Source organism: Gallinula chloropus, assembly GCF_964237585.1.
Source record: "Gallinula chloropus genome assembly, chromosome: 1".
NCBI lineage: Eukaryota > Metazoa > Chordata > Aves > Gruiformes > Rallidae > Gallinula > Gallinula chloropus.
Genome location: NC_140085.1, coordinates 126,081,560 through 126,105,452, shown reverse-complemented (window position 1 = coordinate 126,105,452; position 23,893 = coordinate 126,081,560). Strand labels below are relative to the sequence as shown.

The following is a 23,893-nucleotide window of genomic DNA, read 5'->3' as shown; positions in this document are numbered from 1 at the left end:
TTTCACAAAAGTAGCCCATTTGGCCCATTTTAGAGTTCTATTTTATAAAGAAATTATGCTGTAAATGCCTACTTCCCTAGGCAGTTCCTTCAAATGTAGTGTCAATATCGCATGTGTTAAACTTTAGAGAAACTATTCTTTCTCTCTGTGTATTCTCTTGTCTGCTTTCCCCCTTGTGACTCCTCTTACTTGTCCACCTGTTCTTTTCTCTCTGACAAGTTACCTGCTAATTTAATTTTTTATTTTCAGATAAATTTGATTTAAACGGATTTGTTGCCTTAAATAAAAATCCCCAGATCCGTGCTTCATGTTTGTTTTGGGGGAAGGTTTTGGGGGGGGGGTGTTTTGGTTTTGGTGGTGGTGGTGGGTTTTCTTGGGGGTTTTTTAGATTATTTTGTAGGCTTTAAATCTGGGGGGCTGTTTTGTGATTGAAAATCTATTGAATAAAATACGCAAATGAAACCTTCATTTTTAGGTAGGAAAACTTTTTAGCTTATTTTACACTTCTGAACATTATGATTGGACAGATTGAAGAATAATCAGCCTGTTAGCTCTTCTTATTTCCCTGTTCAGAAAAAAAAGCAAATCAAAACTACATGACAGCAACAATAAAAAACAACACCAAATCAAACAACAATAACAAAACCTCCCAATCAGTATCCTGTGATGATGTAAAGTACAGTCGGTTTAGCCAATATAGGTTGCCATTTTTCCAAAGCAATCACATCACAGCAGACTGATTGAGAGTAGATAAAATCTGAAACTAGACATCATAGGGGAAAAATATTTTGTAAATATTACCAAGGTGTAATGGCCTTAAACCGAATGAGGGCAGATTTAGGTTAGACATTAGGAGGAAATTCTTCCCTTTGAGGGCGGTGAGGCCCTGGCACAGGCTGCCCAGAGAAGGTGTAGCTTCCCCCTCCCTGGTAGTGTTCAAGGTCAGGCTGGATGGGGCTTTGGGCAACCTGTTCTGGTGGAGGGTGTCCCTGCTGATGGCAGGGGGTTTGGAACTAGATGGGCTCTGAGGTCCCTTCCAACCCAAACCAGTTGGGGATTCTGTGATGCTGTGACACTAAGTTTCTTAGTTTCTGACTCTCCCTGTCCCACAGTCTCTTGACTGTTACAACACAAATCTGTAAATCAGTAGATGGTTAATATTATCACTTCAGGCTCATTTAAATTTAATGCTCCTACACAAGTGTACCAAGTCAGGCAGAGATAGAATACCTTTGTGTATGTATGGAAAAGTTATTATTTTAGAATCTGAATGTAACTAAATTCAGATTAAATAGATCTGTCACTTTAAATATAACTACGTTGAATAACATAGTACAGGTATCACTGATCAGTAGTAATTAATGGAACAAAACCTATTAGTGATGTATTATTAGCAATTGCTAGTATTCTGTGATTACTGCCGTCACTATCTATATGTATCAAAAATGAAATAAAATTGATTTGGATAACTTGTTTTTTCTTCTGTTCCTAGACACAGAGGTTTGCAAGTTGGTTGAGTCTCTTGTATATTAACAACTATTAGACATTGAACATTATGCTGACTGAGTTTTCTAGAAAATTTGTCACTTCCCCCTTTAATTAATTTTCATATAGAACTTACACTGTTTGGTTGTTTTTTGGTTTGGGGTTTTTTTATGTATTACATGCTATAATAATGTTATACAAAAATCTGAATATAACACTAGGAATTAAAACACATGTATCTTTTTATAATTTTCTTATGTAGTAATCTATTGTGCTTTCATGTTGTGCAGAGGTAATGGCAAACTGTACTGGATTAGTTGATAATACATTGGACTATATACAGTACTATTAACAAATCCCACCTGGAGTTAACATACTGTATTAAAAACAGCAAATCTCCCTGCGACATTGGAGGTTTAGGCTGGATATTTACTGCCTGCAAATTTCTCATTTGTGCCTGTGTGTATTTTTTGCTTCTGTGTTCTTAATAACTTGCTTGCTAGAATGACAGGAAAAAAAGTGTTAATTTTTGCATGGTGGCAGGCCTATGAAGAAATTAATATCAAAATGGTGTCATCACTACTGTAGCTTTCAGTTCTGATCAGTGTTTGTTTTCAGGTTATTTTGGAACTTACTTCAGCATATATAAGTGTGCAAAAATATAATTGCATTATCTTACCTGAAGGTCAAAAAAAATCTCGGAGATATATTTGACATGGTAGAATTTAGAAATATTGGAAGAATGTTCTTTGCTCATTTTTATTGTGATGATGTATAAGTTCCTGCCCCTGCATCATTTCGAGTGGAAAAAAAAAAGCATTTATATCCCACATCCAGTGTTGGGGATTCTGTGTTTTCCATGTGGCATAGAAAACTCAGTAGCCTGGCAAAAGGTTAAGTATGAAGGTGATAACGCAGAATGTTCCTGATCACATCCATTCAGTGGGATCCCACGCAACACACAAATGCAAGGCAAAGCCAAAAAACCACCTGTACATATCCTTTATATATCACTCTTTCTTATATACTATATACTTATAATACTATTGTTTATTACCTACCTGACAAAGAATGTAATACAGTGACTCAGTATGTAATCTGTAAGAGATTTATTTCTACTATTTTCTTGGTCATCTGCCTAGAATATTAATAACAACATTAAAATTAGGGGTTTTTTTTAATGACTTAGAAGTTAATTTGTGGGATTTTGTCTGTGTGTTTTTTCCTCCCTACTACTGTTAAATGACAACTTGCTTGGTCAAGTGCTATTTTTCAGGTTTGGTTTTTTTTTTTTTTTTTTTTCCTGCAATGTGATAAAACATCCCTTTGTCTTCTTACTTCTGCTGGGTGTTTCACAAGTGTAGATGTGCTTTCCGAGAAATCAATTCTTGTTTAACAGTTGAAATACAGGACAGAATAAAAAATGCAGGGGAAAAATACACAAAACCTGGTGAGATCTACAAAAAAGCATAAAAAAGAATAAATCAGCTATGAGAGGTTTTTGTATACTTACCTTTAAAAAGAGAAGGGAAATATATATTGATCCTGTAGACATAAAAATGTTTCCTGTTTTTTCTAGAAAAATATGGTTTATCCATATTCTTTATGTTCTTTCACATGGAGCAGAATGAGGCAAAGTTAATTTTCAGCCATATGTGAAATTTGTCTTGGCAGGCTGCTGTGAAGTATTTCCCAATGTCCTGTCTTTTTTATCAAATTCTTTTTCAGTTCTTGCTTCTAATACTGTATTAATGTTATGGTTTAGATTCTTAGCATTAGAGGAGAAGATTAATAACTTGATTTTATCAAACAGAAGGATTTTTCTGTTGTGTCTTTGTAAACACAAAACTTTTGGAACCCCCACAAAGAAATTAAAACAACCAACAACGATAATCTAATCTTACTAAAGCAAACATTGTCCTGCTTTGTACTCCTAAAGTTCTGTTTTCCTTAAGCTTCTCAAATAAGACTTTATAAAACCTTTTTTCTGAAGTTTGACAAGTTGATCTATGTCCATGCATGGATATTTTGGATTACAGTACAGACTTCTTAATTTTCTTGGGAGGGAAAAAAAAAACAAAACAAACCAATTGGAAATAAGAATTTCAGGTGTACACTTTTATACATGTGCACTTTTATCATTTGTATTCAATAGAGAACTACTTCAGAAGCATTTGAACAGACAAGATCTCAGCCTTATTAGTGAACGTTCTGTATTTGCAGGTCCATTCACCATTCATGATTCTTCTCAATAGCTCATATTTCCTACTTGATTGACTGGTATTGATCAAAAGTATATCCTTGGGATATTCTTATTATCATGGTGCTTGATCAAAAAAATACGGAAATGGGAAAATCATATATGTTTTGCTTTCCAGAAATACTCAAAATTCTCAAAAATACTCAAAAGCCTAGACCTTGACTATATTTAGATAATTTTACTGGTGCATCCTGGTAGTATGTAGATCTTTGGGCACTGTTGATTTCATAGGTATTGTGTGATAAACTTCACAGCAGTTGGTTTTGATAGACATGAAAAACAATGGAGAAAGATACATTAGTAAGGCTGTCCCAAAATTCTCTGCACAGTCTTTCCTTCATTGTTTTTGTTGTTGTTGTCATTTTTGGTTTGTTTTCTTTTTTACTTACCCATGAAATACATATGTGCATTTTCCAGCCAACATCTCAGACAAACAACACCCTGAAGTGGATGTCAATTCAGGCAGAGAAAAAAAGTTTTCCACAATTCATGCTCTTCTTTTCCTCAAACTTAAGCATGTACTTTTCTACATTTAGAGCTTTTCCACTCTTCACTCGGTCACTCTCTTCTTTATCACAGGGTCTGCATATCAAGGTATCCCATAGACAGATACGCAATATGAATCTACATCTATGACAGTTCCAGATCAACTAACATTAAGATGAAATAGGTACTGATGAACTGGCGAGCAGGATGACATTTCTAGCAGAGGTGAAAAGCACAAGTCATCTGTTCTTGTCAGTCAGTGCTCTATGTGCTCTCAGATGGCTGCTGTACAACAAGGAGGTTCATAGAATCATAGAATCATAGGGGTTGGATGGGACCTCGAACGATCATCAGGTCCAACCCCCCTGCCAAAGCAGCTCCCTAGGACATATTGCACAGATAGGTGTCCAGACGGGTCTTGAATGCCTCCAGAGATGGAGACTCCACTACCTCCCTGGGCAGCCTTTCTCAGGGCTCTGTCACCTTCACTGTGTAAAAGTTCTTCTTCTGCATGTTGGTATGGAACTTCCTATGCTGCAACTTGCAGCCATTGCCCCTTGTCCTGTCTCCACAGACCACTGAAAAAGGGCTGGCCATTCCCCCCTGCATCCCATACTTAAGATATTTATAAACATTAATAAGGTCCCCTCTTAGTCTTCTTTTCTCAAGGCTGAACAGTCCCAGCTCACTCAGCCTTTCCTCATAGGGGAGATGCTCCAGGCCCTTAATCATCTTTGTAGCCCTCCTCTGGACTCTCTCCAGGAGATCCCTGTCTTTTTTAAATCAGGGAGCCCAGAACTGGACACAATACTCCAGGTGGGGCCTGACCAGGGCAGAGTAGAGGGGGAGGATCACCTCCTTCAACCTGCTGGCCACACTCCTCCTGATGCACCCCAGGATCCCATTGGTTAAATAATATCAGATAAGGAAAGATGAAGCATTGAGTCAAAGGAACTGTGGGAAGCTGGACATTAGAGCAACTACTCCTAGGATACAAATCATAGAGAGTTTAAGCCTTTGCATATATTTTCCTGTCCTATTCTTATTACAGTATTCAATCACACATCCAACGCTGCTGGGCCCTAAAATTCTAAGGATGATAAATGGCTACAGATATGAGATCTATAATGGAATCATTATGTTAAATAATTGTTATTGCCATATTGTTTTTACTTTGACAAGTTACAGACAAATTGTGTATAAACAACACGTTGGGTGAAGATGGCTGCATGGGTTCGTATCAAATACAGGAGCAGCATCTGTCATACCATATGAAGTAATTTTTGTTCATCAGTGGTAGCAGGTGGAGGAATATTTTTCTTGTCCTAATAAATCAGTCTTGTGGATTATAGGAAATACTTGTAGATCTACTAAACCCTCAACAATGTATTAATAGCCTATGAGACTTTCATTGCCTACATTCTACTTGCGGAAGTGCTGCAGATTTGAGGTTGTAGAGTGGTGCTGCTTTCAAGTGTAAATGCCTAGTGATAATGATACACAGTTTGGACCACACTGGAGAATGAAAGGAGAAAAATTGTTTTCCACATTCGCATTGAGTTTCCCTTGGCTTATAATAGTTCCTTGACCTCACAACATAGGTAGGTTGGTTGGTTGGTTGGTTGGTTGGTTTGATCTGGTGCCTCCAGTAAGAAACACAGAATTTTTTCTTAGTTTTACACATGAGAATTTTTTACCTGCTGCAGTATGTGCATGCTTGCTGGAGGGCTCTGCTGCCTGCTGTGCTTTCTGGTAGCTGAGGGGCTCCACATCTACTGTATCCAGCTGTAATCAGGAAACTCATGTCATCTTCCTTTATTCCCACCTTGGGACTGTTTAATTTTCTTTCCCTCTTTCTGTTCTGTGTGGCCATTATCTTGGTTTCCTTTGCTCATACTGTTTGAATTACTCTGCTTTTTATATCATTCTTTCTGAGTTTTGTTTCATCCCAACAGCCTTGGTTTCTGACACAGCGTACAAGATGAGTCAGACTGACATTGTAGTTAGTATTTAGAGTCAAAATAAGAAAGCCTGTGTCACTGGGGGGCATCCAGAGCTCTAAGTTCTTTTTATGATATATTGTGCTTTTGAGAGAAAATTCTGTCAGAGAACTCAGAGGACAAAATACCCACCCAAAATGTTTCAGTACCTTGTATCTGACAGTTTAGAACATAATTACCTTAAAGCCCAGTCAATTTGTGCTTATGTCTGCAGGTTTATATCCACATGACTCAAATCACAGACATGCACAATTTTGAGTCATTAAATACTATCAACCTCTTCTCAAACAGTGGGCTTAAACATTCTGAGATGTTTCTTAAATACCTCTCTTCTAAGGGAGCAGGAAACCTAAGCTGCGTCTGGTAAAGGATCTGATGTTGCAATGGAACCTGGATGTGCCTCAGGAGGAATTTCAGTTCTGGCAATCGACACTGTTGCAGAACCAAAATATTAAAGAGATTTTTTTTGCCACTTCACTCCTAATACTGAGGGAAGACAAAAAAATCCATATATGGCAAATTACTTAGCTTGTTTCCTCTGGGAATGGGATGACAGTTAAATGTGGTTTTGTGTGGGTTTTTGTTCCTTCCAAGCTCCTTCTAGAAATGTTCAAATCATGGAAGTCAGTAATATGAACTCAACATAATGCTCAAACATATCAAAAGGAATAAAATAATATTTCTAAGTGCAAATTAAACAGCTAAACCTTGATATGTATTGCTCCCTGTCAACCAACAGTGGAGTCCTCTTATCTGGTTAATGTATGCTTCACCCTCAGAGCTTGATGGACCAATTAGACTTTAGACCAAGGGATGATTATCTCAAAAAGAAGGAGAATATTACCAACTTTGAAAAAAATTTCATCAGTAACTTTTTATTTTGTTTTCAAGTAATGTAATTAACAAATATTCCAAGTAGCACATTAATGGAAGAATAACATAATGTACAGTAATATGTTCTTTAAAATACTGGCATATTTTAAATTGCATGTAGAGAAAAAATAGTGATCGGCTCTTAAGCAACTTAAAAGCAGCAAGAGTGATCCCTATTCAGTGGGTGTATTGTTTGCTTTGCATGAAGTTTAAACAACTTTATTAGCTTTATACAGCCAAAATATGGAAAGGATTAATGAATTATACTTACAGCTTCAATATAAGAAAATGATTTTATGTTTGTTTTCCTTACAAGTTTGTGAATTAGCTGGAGAGCTAAGAGTAATTCCATTCCAGAATTTACATTTTTAAGAGTATTCTTTAATTTCTTGTATCGTCCATTTCTTTTTTTTTTTTTATCTTTATCTAGGAAACTGGACTGTAGTGTTCTTTGAATAAAGTTCTTGCTTATTCATTGTTCTTAAGCATTTCTTTCCCCTCTTCTTGAACAGAAAAAGGAAACAGATATTAAGATATCTAAAGGAAAGGAGAAAATAGAGCCATGTGGTGGTTTGACCCTGGCTGGAGGCCAGATGGCCAGCAAAGCATCTATCACTCCCCTTGTCAGCTGGACAGGGGAGACAATATATATTGAGAGGCTTAGGTAGGCAAGCAAAGGACAGGGAGAGATCATTCTGCAATTAGCATCATGGACAAAACAGACTCAACACAGGAGAAAGGAAAGAAAACCCTCTAATTTATTACACTGCACCGCACAGCCAGTGACCAGAGTCACGTAATGAGAAGTGTGACCATATCTTAAAGCACCTCCCCTCACCCCTCCCTTGTTAGCAGACTTTAGTCATGATTTCCCTCCTTGCTCCCCACCAAGGTGGCAGGGGGTGAGGGGAAATAGGGATGGGGTTTCAGTTAGTTCCTCATGAGTTGTTTTCTTTATTACCAGGGAGGCATTCCTCACACCCTCCTCCTGATGTACTGTGGGGTCCCACCCTTAGGATACAGTCCTCCACAAACTTCTCCAACATGAGTCCTTTCCTTCGGGGCTTCAGCTCTTCACCAGCTGCCCCACCGTGGGTCACTTCTGTGGGATGCAGTCATAAATCATAGAATGTCTCTCAGTCTCTCAAGCCCAGACTGCTCCAGCCTGGACCTCCACAGAGTCACAAGTCTCCCCAGCAGGTCTTGCCAGGAGTTTGTAGGTCACAGTGTCTTCCATATGTCTCCACCTGCTCCAGCGTGGGGCCTCTGCTCCCCATCATGTTGCATGGGCTGCAAGCGGACAGCCGCTCCACCAAGGTCATCCCCACAAACTGCAGAGAAATCCACCTGGGGCGCCTCCTCTCCCCCCTTCTTCATTGACCTCGGTGCCTGCACAGATTTTTACATCTTCTCACTCCCTTCTCTGGTGGCAAAAAGCAGCTGCTTGCGCGTTTTTTTCTCCTAAATGTGATTCCCAGAGGCGCTGTGATCGTTGCTGATGCACTCGGCCTTGGTCAGTGGCAGGTCTGGCTTTGACCCCAGCTGGTGTTTACTCTGTCAGGCATAGGGGAAGCTCCTAGCATCTTCTTGCAAAAGCCACCCCTGCAGACCCCCTCCTCCAGCAGATCCCTGCCACACAAAACCACAACAAGCCATCTTTGAGATTAGGCCATATCCAATACACACAAGACTGCTGTAAATCAGCAATCAGCTTATAGAGTCTGAGAATGGAAATTAGAGAATTAATGTTTCCTCAGTGCTCTCTGCAGAATCCTCTTTCAGCAGATCAGAGGTCAAATGCATTTACAAAACAGTAGGAGAGAAATCTTGCATTGTCACAATATATTCCTGGGGAGTATTCAACTTTACACACTCATTTGCTGCCCACCTGGAAACTCACATAAAAATTATAAATAAATAAATAAATAAATATAGTTGGTTTTTTTTTTTTTTTTTTTTTTGAGCCTCATTAGAGTGCAAAGTAAAATGTGGGAAGGAAGACCGTGTTCCCTAGTCTCTGGCTGCCTGGCTTATCAATATACAGCATCAAAGAAAGTAAAAAAAAATCAGGAGAGAGCCAAAACTAATGAAGATTGTACGTAATGCAGAAGCAAGATTTTGGTCTGGGAGTATGGGTGCTAAAGGCTAAGATAAACAAGTTAGCAGTCCGTTAGGTTAAAACATCCTTTATTCTGTAATTGGAACGGTCACAAGACCCAATTCAATTAAAGGCTCAAAAAGGTTACCACTTCCACTTCAAAGCATGCTCAAATGTGATCACAGAATCTCAGAACGTAGGGGTTGGAAGGGTCCTCAAGAGATCGTCGGGTCCAACCCTCAGGGTAGGTGGCTCTTGATACAGTGTCCAAGTTCCAGATTGTTTTGTTGTGGCAACGTGATTGGTGAACGTGATCTGTTCACCGCTTCAACCTGTCATAGTGGTGTCTGTCTGCAAGCTGCTTGTCTGGTTTCACAGGTAAATACACGGAACTTCCATTGCATATTTGCCTTTGTGGAAACTATTTTTGAATACACAATAAGGTTAGAAGGAGTTTGATAAAAGGGAGACATAAGCACACAGAGACTCTGACACAGTCAGGCCAACAGCTTCTGAATATTGTAGTTAGCGGCTGAGAAAAGTAAAATTATTGTAAACAGATATAAAATGCAAAAAAAATACAATATATGATTTTCTGTCTTGCTTGGGATGAAAATAATGACTTCAAAACAATGTTGTATACATTGGCACTTCTTTCAATTTAATTTCTATTTTTATTGCATTGCAGAAACTCAACTTACTGTATGAAAGTGTCCATTTCGCTAACAGTGGGTGAAAATGACACTGGACTGTGCTACAATTCAAAGATGAAATATTTTGAGAAAGCTGAACTTAGCAAAAGCAAGGAAATCTCATGCCCTGAAATTGAGGATTTTTTATTTCCATTTAGGGAGCCTGAAATTCTCTGGTATAAGGTAAGGGATGTAAAAGATTTTCAGTTTCAATAAGATAATATGCAATGTTCATGATGTATTTTCATGATGCATTTATTTTCATGATGTATTTATTTTCATGATGTAAATATGATATGAATCTTGAATTGTTTTGAGACTTTTTAAGAACAGACAGCAGAATTAAAGACAAGAAAAAATTAACTAAATGGAAGAGATAGATGCAAATGCTTCCTTTAGTAAACTTCAGAGCATGTATTTTCTTAATATCAAATTATAGATGTCACAAAGAATTGACAGCTCTCAGCTAACAAGTGGGCTACAAAATAAGTGTTACTAGTCTGGGCTGGTTTGACATGCTAAGGTAAAGCCATGTGACCTGCTTATGCAGCTAGCGTGCCTTACCAGGCTAAACGCTGTGTTTCTAAAAACTCAGGCATAAAATCTAATTGGCAAAATATTAATAGGATATGTATGCATGCTATTATCTGCATGCAGGGCTTAATTATGAAGGATAAAATTCAGAAAGATGTCCAATATTTTGTTCTTTACATATTAGCTTTTACTTGTAAATATCACTGATTTCATTGTTGTTATAAATAATTTTATTTCCCTGTTGTGTACTGATTTCTAGAACATGACTTAAGTTCTTGCAAATGGTGGTGCCTGTGGACAATTCACTAGAGCTTCCATAAAGAGCACGTTGAATTCTGGGTTTCTTATCATCTACAGGAAATACTAGGTGCCTTGGTACTGCAAATTGCCCACAATATAAAGTCCCCAAACAGTTCAGGGAACCTGAAAATTAGATTCTGTGTATTTTGTCCACAGAAGTCCGCATATGTAGGAAGTCCTTGCTTAGCTAGATGCTGGTATATATTGTAGTTGTCTTTTAAAACTCTGACAATTTACTTGGTTACCAAACGGCGTTTAAATGTGGTACACAAGACTATTTTATCTAATAAGAAAAAACTTCTGACCCAGAAGGATTCTGCAGAATTAATTGACAGTTTGTGTGAATGAGCTTAAACAATCCTGGGTACTTCAATATTTTTTTTTAAAAAATATTACTGTATAAGCAACAATTCTGCTAAGATAATCAAGCAAAATATTTTGTGACCATTCATTGAAAGCAATTTTTCTTTTGAAAAAGAAACAATCTATTTTTCTGATTTTCTAATTATATAATATCTCTTTCTAGTTTTTCTAATGTAATTTCTAATTTCTACTACTGGTTTGCAATAACAGAAAAATTAGAAAACCTAGGAATAATACAAATATTCAAAGCAAATCTATTTTAAATAGTACCTGGGTTACTTAGATGAAAATAAATTACTAATTTCAAGGAGCTAAGAAGCATACCTGCAAAAATGTATATGCTGTATGATAGCATAAGAAGTATTGTTTAAGTAGTAAAGATTGAAATACTAACTCATTTTTGTAGATAGAGAGCTCACCTTTTGCTGCGAGTTCAGCAAGTTTTGATTCTAAAATGTTTTTCGAAAGACATACAACAACCTTGTTTCTCTTCATTTTCATCTTCTGTTTCTCTACTTCCTTAGTTATAATTTTCTTTAAAATATATTGAAAAAAAACCCTCCCTACAACCTGTAGCTGCTGGCAATTTAACAGTCATGGATCACAGATACAAATTTAATGACAAATAAGTAACTCAAATAGGAACCCCTCAGCAAAATGATGTCAAACAAAAACCACAAAAGAACTCAGCTTTTTTTTTTATTATTGTCAGAGGAAAAAGTACTAAGTGAGCTAATAAAATTCTGTAGTCTTTTATCTTTTTAATCAACGCTTAACTGACCCGGATTTTTAGGTATTCAGTGTATATAATGTTCATAATTAGACTGAGCTCTTGCCTAGCCTTCTTGGCTTTGAGAAGCATTGTCAACAGTCATCCAATTTCAGTGTTAAAACACAATCACTGAAGTTTTCTATTGTCTTTAAACAGGAATGCAAGTCAAAGACGTGGAGATCAAGTATTGTGTTCAAAAAGGATGCTCTTGTCATTCGGGAAGTTAAAGAGGATGACATTGGAAATTACACTTGTGAGTTAAAATATGGATTCTTTGTTGTTAGAAGAACTACAGAATTAACAGTCACAGGTAATTACAGACTTTTGCTATCTCATATTAAAAAATAAAAAAGCAACCACAAAAATACCCACTGAATATTGTGATTTGAGTTCTGCCTGAGTCATGCCTACATAACTGCTTTTGCAAAAAAAATTGCTGCGTACCTAGATATGAATGGCTGATATATCAAAGCTGTCCTGAATACTTTGTGTGTAACATTTGGAACAAGTCTGAGTTTTGGTCTACTGCAAAACCTTGTGTGTAAATCTTGACATTGAATGGAAAATGTGGACAAAGAACAGGTAGCTTCAGCAAACAGTACCTGTAACAGAAAATAATCAGAAAATAAGATCATTGTCTATCATACTTCATGTGTTTAAATGCATTAGGATATAGGAATAGATGCAGCCACAACTCGAAAGCAGTAGCTCTAGCCCAGTGACAGGACTGACAGGGTGATAGGTATGTAAGGGGTAGTGTTTGGACAGTGCATGGCTGATGCACAGTAGCATTATTCCTCTAGTATTCTCTTCCAGCTTTCTGTAGTTTATAGTTCGAGAACTTCCTAATCTCAATCCTTATGTGCTGTTGTTACTGATTTTCCATTAGTGTGATTATTTTTTTAATCCATTTATTATTGGCTTCAAAAACATTTTGAAGAAGTATCAAGTTCCAGGGTAATTATGTAACATAAATAAACTGTAATTTAGCAAACAGCAATTGAAGAAGATGCATTTAATATACTCTGCATTTAAAACTACCATATCAATATGTAAAATCCATCACGTATGGAAACAAAGTATATACCATGGTAGTAATGTCCAAAGCAGCAGAAAAATATGAAGAATGGTCCATTAAATTTTCAGTTCCTCACCAAACCTCTAACCTCTGTTTTACAAACATGAAGAATATAGCTGAGCATAAACCTAAGGTAAAAAAATTACCCTCCCAAATCATGTGATAGCACTGGAAGGCAGGAGTACATTACGATCTATGTAATGCAGTGTGGTTCCACAGTATTTACATAAAAGAAGACACAAAGAGGATTTTCCTGGCTAATTGGAGGTGAGCTATCTTCATACAGTTCATACCATACGTAAATTCTTGCACCTTCAAAGTACCACATAAACCAAGAAACTTCCAGAGAAGGCGTCCTCTCGCCTTTTCTTGTTTCTTTTTTTGTATCTAATATAAAAACATATTGCACTCTGACACTTATGTTGTGCATTTAGCTTGAATTGTAGCAGTTTCCTTTTATGGTGGAAAGTTTGTGTTCAATTTTGATGTTTCTCATTTGCCCTCCACATTACCCAAAATTATGGTCAATTATGTTTTGTAATTTTCTTTCAGTAGATTAGTCTGGAAATCATATTGTTTATGTTGTTTTGAAAGAATTCAAGTAATTAATCATATTTATTAAAGCTCAATATCCAGGATCTCTTCATAATTTATCTTTTGGGTGCAATTGATTTATTTGGTCAGTAGAGACAGGCAATTACTGTCTAGTGATTAACCTCACAGTAAACATCCATATACTCTGTTTGATTGACTCTTATATGAAGAAAGCAGAGACCATGTCTTTGAAAATTTGATTTATACCAGAAGGAGGTTGTCAATTATCTTTTGCAATATATGATGTATGTATTTGAAAAGTACATATATTCATTCAGTCCTTAGGTGATCCCTTCAGTCCCTGTGGTTAGTGCTCCACTGTGTAGCAGTATTTCAAACAGACTCAGACTGGCAGAGAGGAGAAAGAAAAAAAAGGCATTGAAACCAGATGCATGTTGCTATTTGTAGTAATGGTTTAAAAAAATGTAGTTCGTCACTTGTGGTGTAGGTAGGAGTTCAGCATTTAATGTTTAACTCGACAGGGACAGAAAGAGACTTGGCTGATTTTGAGGTGCTAAAAATGAATGAATTTGTATGGAGAGAATTATTCAGTTTCCACCTCTACAAACCCTGGCAGATGTAAGGACAATCTTTTAAATCAGTAAACTCTTTTCCTAGTAGTGTAGGTCTTCATACCACCTGTATAATATTACAAGACTAAATAGAACAAACAGACTTACTCATAATGCTATTAATTTTATACTACTTCTGTATTGATATCTTGATAATACTTTTTATCAATGTTATGTAGGAAGAGATTCCTACAAATCTGATGTTTTATCCTTTCTCTGTGAGCTGAAAACTAGTTTGACTTGCCCTGGACATACATTGTGGACTGTACCGAATAAATAGGGGGTTGAAGGGACTCATTTGTTTTGAAAAATAAATTAAACTTTAACTCAGAAACTGAGAAATAAGGGTTGTAAATGTCAAATTAAAAGTAAAACATAAATCTTATTGGAGAAGAAAAGATAGGATATCTTCAGACAATATGAAACGGGATAGAAACAGTTTTCTTGACCTTATAAAAAGTTATGAAAAGCTCTCTTTCTAGTATTGTGTGTAGGAATTAGATTAGAAGGCAGAACATCATCACAAGATGTTTGTTGGAAGAATGGGGCTGTATCTATAAGCAACTGCAATACTGTAAATTAAGTAGCATCTCCTGGATTATTTGAAGCAGGCAGGGTGAGAAAGCTATGACACTGGTGGGATGTGGCAGCATCCTACCTTTCTCAGCTTTTCTTTCTGGTGAACTGTGGAAGATAATTAAGTTTTTAATCCCTTTAATTTTTCCACAAAATGCACTTTGGCAGCCTTGAAGTCTAAAGGAGAGAAACCATTGTTGCTATTACAGATTATCAAATTACGGATATAATTATACAGGCACATTATTTTCAATTTTGATGTTGTGAGTGGTTGTTGTCAGAACTTCACTGTTTCACACTTTACATCATATCTATGCACCTCGTAGTGGAATATGGAGGACTGAATGCCACCTTAGGTACACCTCTAAAGAAACAACTAGATTTAGAGCTCACATTTTGGGTGTTTTGAAAAGAAGTCTTGTTAATGGCAGCAACATTTCACTAACATTTGTAAATAATACACATATTCTTCAAATGCTATGTAACTGTTCCTTACCAAGAAGAAGTATGTATTTTACTTTGGATCCAGACTATGATTTGTTCTTATAATAGGAATGTATCTTTTTTTATTGGTATAATTCCCTTTTGGTCTGATTTTAGTGTTGTTTGGAAGATGTGTCTCTCACACTGAAAATACATCATCTAAGTGATTTGAATCAATTTCCTTATTGTTCTGACTTAGAAATTATCTGCTTTGCAAATTGTGAACTGCACACTGACTATTCTAGCTTGTAACTACTGCAGATATTCACATAAGCAGCATAATTGGTGGTTCTTTGTTTCCAGTTATGTAATTCCACACAAAAAGTCCTGCAATGTATAAAAACATTTGTGGATGTTTATATATACTTTCAGATTGGTCAGATTTACCTTTTTTTTCTTTTATATGTGGAATCTTAATTAAGGCATACCTATTCTCTGTGACATACTTAATTAGGTGTATGTTCTGAATTAGGAAAAATCATATTTTAATAGCATAATATTAATTTATTAATAGTTCACAACACAGGTCAAATGTATTTTCCAGCAGATTCTTTTTTTTTAATTGTTAGGTTTAGTGATTTATTTATTTTCTTAAACTGCCAATACATTTCCAAGCACAAGTACTTTTGCAGAATTTCATTCAGGTTAAATGAAGTCCATCTTGAATTTAAGAGAGGGTGTATTTGTCCCCACTGCAATATCAAATAATTCTCCATGATAAACATCACAAAGCAAACATACTCTGTCAGCTTTGCAGTTGGAGCATTATTTACTCAATTCTTACTCAATACTTACTCAATTTCCATTCTGTTAAAAGTGAGAAGCCCTTATTCCTTGCTGAAGCAATCAGACCTAATCAGTATGTTCTTGCTACTGAAGCCTTTCCTCAGACATACACTTTATTGTCTTTATTTATCAATTAGTTCCTTAAATGTCCCTCTGAAAACAATTCTGGCTGAAATGAGAACAACTTTAGATTCAGAGACTTGACCGTGTTCAAATAAAGTTTTACTAAATTAAATATGAATTCATACAGGTATTTTATTATTTAAAGTTATTCTGCTTGGTTTAAAATCTTTCTGCAATAATATTTAATATTGAAAGTTCAAAAAATTTCTAAATTAATCTTTTCTATCTGTTACCCTTGACTTTTTTCATCTTTAGATTTTTTTTAGGCAAAGGAAGGAATGTAATTTGTCTATTTCACAGTTACATAGTGGTTGACATTCAGAGTTGCTTGAAAGTTGGGATTTGTTGAATAAGCTAGCTTTCTTTTACTTTCTAACAGAATTAGTCTTCATTAGCGGAGTAGAAAATCTTAAATGTACGTAAGTATTTTTAGTGCTGAAAAGTCCACCATGAAACCAAATAGTATGGAGAATTATAATTAGATTATATACCTAGCCTCACAGCTCACTATAATCAGATCTTACATACATGGCCTGTCACCATATTTTGTGGGGAGAAAAAACAAGAAAGGGGGAGGGGAGGACTTTGAAGGTTTTAGCCTCCTTTAAGCTGTCGATATTCTAACTGTGTAAGACAAAATGTGCACCCTTTATTCCCCAAAACTTTGGAATTAATTAATTCCAGATCTGCAGCTTTTTTTGCTTCAACATAGTGGAATAGAGAAAGGTGCTGTAAGAAGCATGTACCTTTCTTTTTTTTTAGTGAGTGCTGAGACATGTATTAAAGAACAAAGACTGGGGTTTTTTTCCAAGCATTTCGAGCTTCAGAACAGACCCTGCTTGGCTTCTGCAGTTAATGACAATGATGAAGCATTTTGAATGTACCCAGCCCCTCCTTGCTTCGGCTGATCCTAATAATTATCAGAGCTGATTCTCATTCCTTTTGTTCGTCATGAATTTAATTCAAATCCAGACTCAGATAGAAATTATATTTACCATTATTCTGTGCAAAGACTAATAAAATATAAAACAAACAATAGACTCGTTGTGAAACCAGCATGTTCAAAATACCAACCTAGCATTTTTATAACATATAAAAACCTGTAAGTTTATCAAATTCATGGCTGAAGAGTGGGTTGGATTTTTTTTTTTTAGTTAGAAATTAGAGATCTTCTTTTATAGTGCAATCATTTTTGTATGGCTGAAAACAAGGATCTAAATTAATCTCATGTGTGCATTTGAGTAATAATAATCAGAATGTTATGTAGAGATTTGATTAAAACATTCCCTATAAATGTTTGTTTAACATACTCATTGTAAATGGATTTAGTGGATTATTCAAGACCAGCCTTATATGAAGACAGCAATGAGCAAAGCTTTATGTTTTGAACTTCAAAGTGCAAATGATGTCATGTACTGTATGTTACAGGTCAAAATTATGAAATAGAAAATCAACTTCATCAACTTTGTAAAAGAATGGATGAATAAGCTAAAGAGAGACAGGCTCCCAGCTCTATTTTGAACCTTGCTGCTGATGTCCTTCTAACCTCTGCAGTTGGCCAAATTGGGATGTTGAAAAAGGGCAGCTTTAATAATTGAAGATTATTCCCATTCATGGTCTCTGGAGAGAGAAAAACTCCTTTAAACAGTACGATAGGGAACCAGACAGGGTTAGGTGGTCAGAACTTGGCTTGTAAGAGCATCTTTATGGGCAGTAGGAGTACAGTTTATTCTGCCTAAAATTAGATCTGATGAATATCTTGTTCCTTTTCGGTAATATGTTTACATGCTTGTCATTTTGGTTGAAGTCCTAATTCATGCATAATGTACCTTCTATAATATGCTCTCCTTCTTACTTGCTACATTTTTTTGTTATATGACAGAAATTCCTCCAAGACTTGGCCACTACAGCTGACTTCTCTTATTTTGGTAATGCTTTTTATACAACTACACCTTACTTTCAGCTTCCCTGCCACAACCTAGGTCTTTCTCTCTACATAATAGTGTTATCTTTAGAAGAGGAGAAGTGATCGGTCTCTTGTGGCTTTTTGTGTGGATAATGTAAAAATAGAACATTAGTTATAAAACCCTAAAACATATTAGAATGTTTTGCATTTAGCATGTTTAAGTAAGTTTCAGTATTTACAGGCTTATTTATTCATCCTTGTTGACGGTGTGTCATGGTCATTGATGCCTCTGCTTATCTCATACAGTGTTAACAAATGGAAAAAATATGTGCAACTTGTGATACTTACTTGGGTAGATGCAATGAAACAATCATGACTTCTGTTGGGGTTCTGTACTCCTTGTTGATGAGGTGGTGACAGTGGAAGTTAAGGGGACATTAATCATGTTGTTATGAGTAGAAGAAATTCCCTGACAAAAATTAAGAATTCCACTTAAATTGGATATTATGTAAAGAGTGCAGTCTGTTGCTGTGTATACTGTTGTTACATGATGACTTTTTAAACAATTTTGGCTTTGTAAGATTAAAAAACTAATATAAAAAAAAACCCCTCCAAACAAATTTGTTTTTTACACTAAGAGAAAAAATAAAGGAAGTGCCATTTCTTGGTGTGATGGAAGTTTGTGTGAGTCAGTTTCCATTTCTTCATGACTCATATAAGAATATTGAAATATAAACATTTTTGAGTAGATGTTGTTACCATGGTGCTGCTTCCCATTGTTTCCATTTAGCATGTTAAGATGAGCTCCATTCTACAGAGAGAAGTAGACAACGTTTATTGCAAAACTGTGTTAGTGAATACTAAAGACAAAAGACTTATAAACTCTTAGTTCAATAAAATGTTACAAAAATTAAATAAATCTGTTGTTAAGGCACCCAAGATGCCTCTTATGAAACCTTTTAAAATGTAGTTAAATGACATTCAATGTTAATGTTTTGCATTATTGCTATGGAATCAGAAGACTTCATTTTACTTTTATGTTCCCCTAGAGTATGTTAGATCCAATAATAGTGTCCCAACCGAGCTTTTATCATTTTCCTAGCTTTTTGGGGGGAAAGTTTAGATAACTTACATGTACAGTGGAGTCTTCCAGGATGGTATTTTAATAAACTAAAGTATAAAGTATATAAATACAAACAAAGCATGTGGAGTTTCTGTTGCCTCCTTCCCTTAAAACAATCAGTACATGTCCTTACAAACAATCTGTAACCAATTACACTAACTGCATATTTAGCTCTAAAATGGAGGAGGATTTTTCATTGTTTTCAATATATTACAGTTGGCTTTGTCCAATTATTAACTCGGAGCTACTAAGCGAAATTATATTGGTAGTACATACGTTCAGCAACGAATTACGGATAATAATTGTGTGTGAAATCGTTGGAATAGTTACTATTGGCAGAAAAGCTTTGCTAAAAGAAGAATAACATCTCATTTTTACTGCAGCATTACCTGTTTAGTTACAGTATTAAAAGAATAACAACATCAGAATAATGTAGAAAGTACCTGACGTATTCCATTATATCAATAATACACTTATCTGAGTACACGTGTCTTGAATATTTCTGATGACTTCAGAAATACTGTTCTCTGCCCTTATCATCTCTAGAAAAAGAAGTGGTCAAGATTTTTTCCATGTTGTTAACTCACAATAATTACCCATAGAAATTATCATAGTATATAAGCAATGGGAAAAGAGGGCATATCAAATTTAAGAAACAAGTTTTACTTGCAACTCTTTCACATGTGGGATTCAAGAGTGAATCCTTGGTTTCTTTAACATCAGTGGCAGCTTGCCCTATGACAATATTTCATTTTTTGACTTTTTCATTAAGATCAGAACTCAAATTAATTTTAAAAAGTGAAATCACATTTTTAAAAACCCTTACCCTGAAAACCACCATGATGTTTTATTGGTTACTCTATTGTGCAATATCTTTCAATAAATTAATAATTTTTAATAAATAAATTTTAAAATAGTTTCATCATGTTTTACTAACAGAAAAAAGGCATGATAGCTACATAGTGATCATCCAAAACAGAATGAACAGTAGATGAAATATTTTTATCGTAATAAAATGGGAAAACCTGCCCATTTATTTTTATATGACTCCAAAATACAGGTTTTAATTTTGGATCTGGTTGATATTATATTTCTTCCTAATTTACTCACTTGGTGAATAGTTTGGTTGTCTTACTGCAGTCAGTATGGGTAAAACAGCTGCTGCCTTACTGAAAAAAAAATCAGTGCTAAAATAAAGCAGTCAAGAGAATATTTTTTTATTCTAGGGTACTTTATCTGAAAAGTTTTTAAATTAAAGATATATGAAAAGAAATAGGTATGAATAAATCAAAATTATATCATAATTTAACTTCTGATGTTTTACTTATCTGTGTGAGAGCTTAATATAGGAAAACAATTTCACCAACCTATTTTTTTTCTGTGGGAAGTTGATAACACACGGTAATTGTTTGAATATGAGAAAGAAATTGGAACTAGCAATGACATTTTTCATTTCTTTAATACAGTTTTTCTTTTCACTTTAGAGTATTATATTCACATCCACAATTCCATTAATTTAAAAAATACGAGATATAACTTCATAGAAACAAGACTGAGGAGTGATATAAATCAGTGGGTTTCCTCCATGTTCTTCAACAAGAGGGAGGAACTAGAATAGGAAAATGCCTGTGAGTTTTCACCCTTTCTAAATCATTCTGTCTCTACTCACTGCATCCTTCCCATGTTAAACAAGTTGATGATATTTCTCCAGACACGGGTTATGACAAGATCCATCCTTGGTTCTTAATAAGCCCTTTCTGGAGTCAAGAGTCCCACAGCATAATTTTAATCAGGTTGTGGGAGGTTTGTTTATGGTGAGTATATCATCTCTTGTGTGTTTTTTCTCTGGAGGTAAGATTCATCTCATGTAATTTTAATACTTTCAGCCAGCTGCATATCAAAAAGTTGCCCTTTATAGGAATCCCGTGGCATGGCTTGTCTCCTCCTAATGCCAACACATGAAACATCAGATGTGTTCTGTTATACTCCATCCCGCTTCCATCTCTTGACTATCAAAGGAGCTTTAGGTGACAAACTCAAATGTAGCTTTATAATACAGGCATCTAAATTATGTGAATCCTACTTTAAGATTTCACAATTGTTGTGTTTATAATCTTTGGAAGTGGTAAGCTGGTTCTACATAATATTTTGTTCTTACAAAACAAGTCCAAAAATTAACGACAGCTTTTTGAAGCAGGGAAGAACAAATCTGTGGTAGAAATGTTATTTGTTTTTTAGACTGAGATGTACAGTTGAAAAAAATCAAGCCAGCTTTTGGGTGTACAAGGCTGTCTTCAGATCTCAGAGGCTTAATATACCAGCTGGTCTAATAAAATATATTGCTTCTACCTTGTTTTGTCTAAGCCATTATGTCTACAACAACATTACTATTATTGGTTTTCATGGTATTTAGGTTTTCTTCGGATGGAATCACAGCGTGTATTTCTTTAAGCTAGCTGCATTGTGCAAAATAAGTATAGGGTTTTTTATTAAAATATTACTGTTTTGATTCATTTTGGCAGCTAGAATAAACTGTGCTTCACATGTAACACAGAGTGTACCCTTTTTCCATTCTCTGATTTCTTTGAAAGTGATGATTGTGGTTACAAGACAACTGAAAGCTTTCCTTTTATATTTCACTACTCTGAATACAGCTGAAACTAAACATAAGGAAAATTGAGTCCTCTCTGAAAACAAAGGTTCTGATTTGAGAACTGCAGTAAAGAGAATAAATGTTTTATTAGTAAGTAGGTGGGTTGTTGTTTCAGTGTAGAGATGGTAAATAAACTACTACTTTTGTTCACTATTAACCTATATCTTCTAAGAGGGCATTTTTAATGTTGATATCAACTGGCATTAATGCCCAGGTGGATAAAGAACTTGAGGGGAGATGTGATTTTTATTTTATTATCATACAACTCTGCTGGGGAACCTTGTTTCTTTCACACACAGCATGGGAGGCAAGCCTCACTCTCTGCAAACACCTTCTGCTTCCCCCACAGCTTTGTGACTGGTGCTAGAGCCCAAGCACTAGCTGCCTTACAGCAACCCACACTGGACCTCTCCTAAGATACCAGCCCCTGTGAATCTGGCAGTTTGTGATTTCAATGACCTGAACAGGCCAAGCCTGCCCTCTGAAAGCACAGACAGACTTTGGGCTTTGGTGTCACTTCCAGTATGTGCTTTGGTGGTGTCAGCAGTGGGGATCTCCAAAGGGGCCACCTGGTCTCTCCACAAACGCTACTGTGGTGGTTCCTGCCTTCCTGCAAATCAACAGTCTGTGCATCCTCCCCGTGCCAAACCTGGACAGTGGCAGCAGACACGCCAAAGCTTGGTAGGAAGGCAATGCATAAGTAGCCCACTGTGGATGGAGGTTGCAGGGAACATTGCTTCTGCAGGATGAGGCGATCACTAACACCCCCAATCAAGAAACAGAGGAGTTGCAGTCACCCCTCCATGAAGTGGCAGAGGATTGCTAAAATCCTGTTTGGATTTTTCAGGTGTTTCATTCCTTCAAAACAATTCCATTAGTTTTTCAGAATTTTTCAGCTAGTATTCAAAATTCAAAAAGTAACTCATGAATAACTTGGCAAAGGGCAAAAAATGCATTGTGATAAGCTAATTTAAATAGAAATAGGCTCATTCCTTTGTGTGGGTTGCATATGCTTTTTTTTTATTAAAAAAAAAAAATTGAGCAAATTCAGTTTTCTGAGGAGCTACCCCGACACCTTCAGGAAAAAAGAAAAATGTGGCTAGGTGAACTGTTTATCGTTTTTTACAGCTGGCAATATCCAGACTTTTTGGTCACATTTGAGGAATGACCGTTTCTGAGGATTAATGGGAGTAAAGGAACAGGGTTAAGGAAGAAAACACTCTTGTAAAATGTTTATAATGTTGCATTTTTTAGAAATTATGAGATTGTAACAGGAAAATTTATTTTTCCTACTCTTGTGCACAAATAAAAAGCTGTTTAGTTAATAGGAAATAGTCCTATGCAGCTACTGTTCTGACAAAGACAGGCTCAAAAGATTGAAGAAGAGAAATACTTTAAAGAGCTATTCTGTTTTCTGAAAAGTCAAGGACATTTCAAAATACTTTTGCATGTGCCCTGCAATGCCTTGTTCTAATACACTATAAATGCTACTGGGTAGATTACATCTCATATTTTCAAAAGCTAAATTCTGTACTGTTCTGCTCTAGGTGTCGTCTTGTTTATGTGGTTCACAAACATCCTCGTGATCTGTCATAGTAGATTTGATATGCACATAAAGCTGATTTATAAACTCTTCTGAGAAAGATATACAGGGATATATGCCTGCTCTGAGATGGACTGAGAAAGTCTCACTTTGTGCTGCAGTCAGTGTAACTTAGAAGAAAATACTACCTTTGAATACAAGTCCAGGGCACTGTTATTGCTTAATCATTCCTCAAGAAACATTTATTTTATTTGTGGGGTTTGTTTTTTTTTCTGACCTGTCCTTTTAAAAAAAAATCCTGAAAAATGTTACTTAATTCAGCATAACCAACCAACACAAACATAAATGGCTCTTTTAGGCCTTATAGGCAAAATTGAAAAACTTTGATGACATGAAAATTTTCTTTCCATTTTTGAATGTATGGCAAAGCAAATCTTCTAAAAAAATTCTAGCTGACCTAGTTTCCTTATTAAACGGAGTGCATCATAGTATCAAAGGACAGAAAACTTGCATTAACTTGATTAAAAATACTATACTGAGTCAATAGAAAAATGATGAATCTACTCATGGGATTTTAAAAGGATTTTGTGAGT

General features: G+C 35.7%; 1 protein-coding gene across 1 annotated transcript in view; it reads left to right on the top strand.

Moving 5' to 3' along the window:
• IL1RAPL1 (interleukin 1 receptor accessory protein like 1) overlaps positions 1-23,893 on the top strand; it is a gene marked incomplete at both ends in the record, with an annotated part of 629,614 nt that overhangs the window by 350,836 nt on the left and 254,885 nt on the right. Inside the window, 2 exons of the mRNA XM_084276853.1 lie at positions 9,891-10,077; positions 12,020-12,173. Of these exons, the coding sequence (XP_084132979.1) occupies positions 9,891-10,077; positions 12,020-12,173 (341 nt within the window). The remainder of the gene's footprint in view (positions 1-9,890; positions 10,078-12,019; positions 12,174-23,893) is intronic.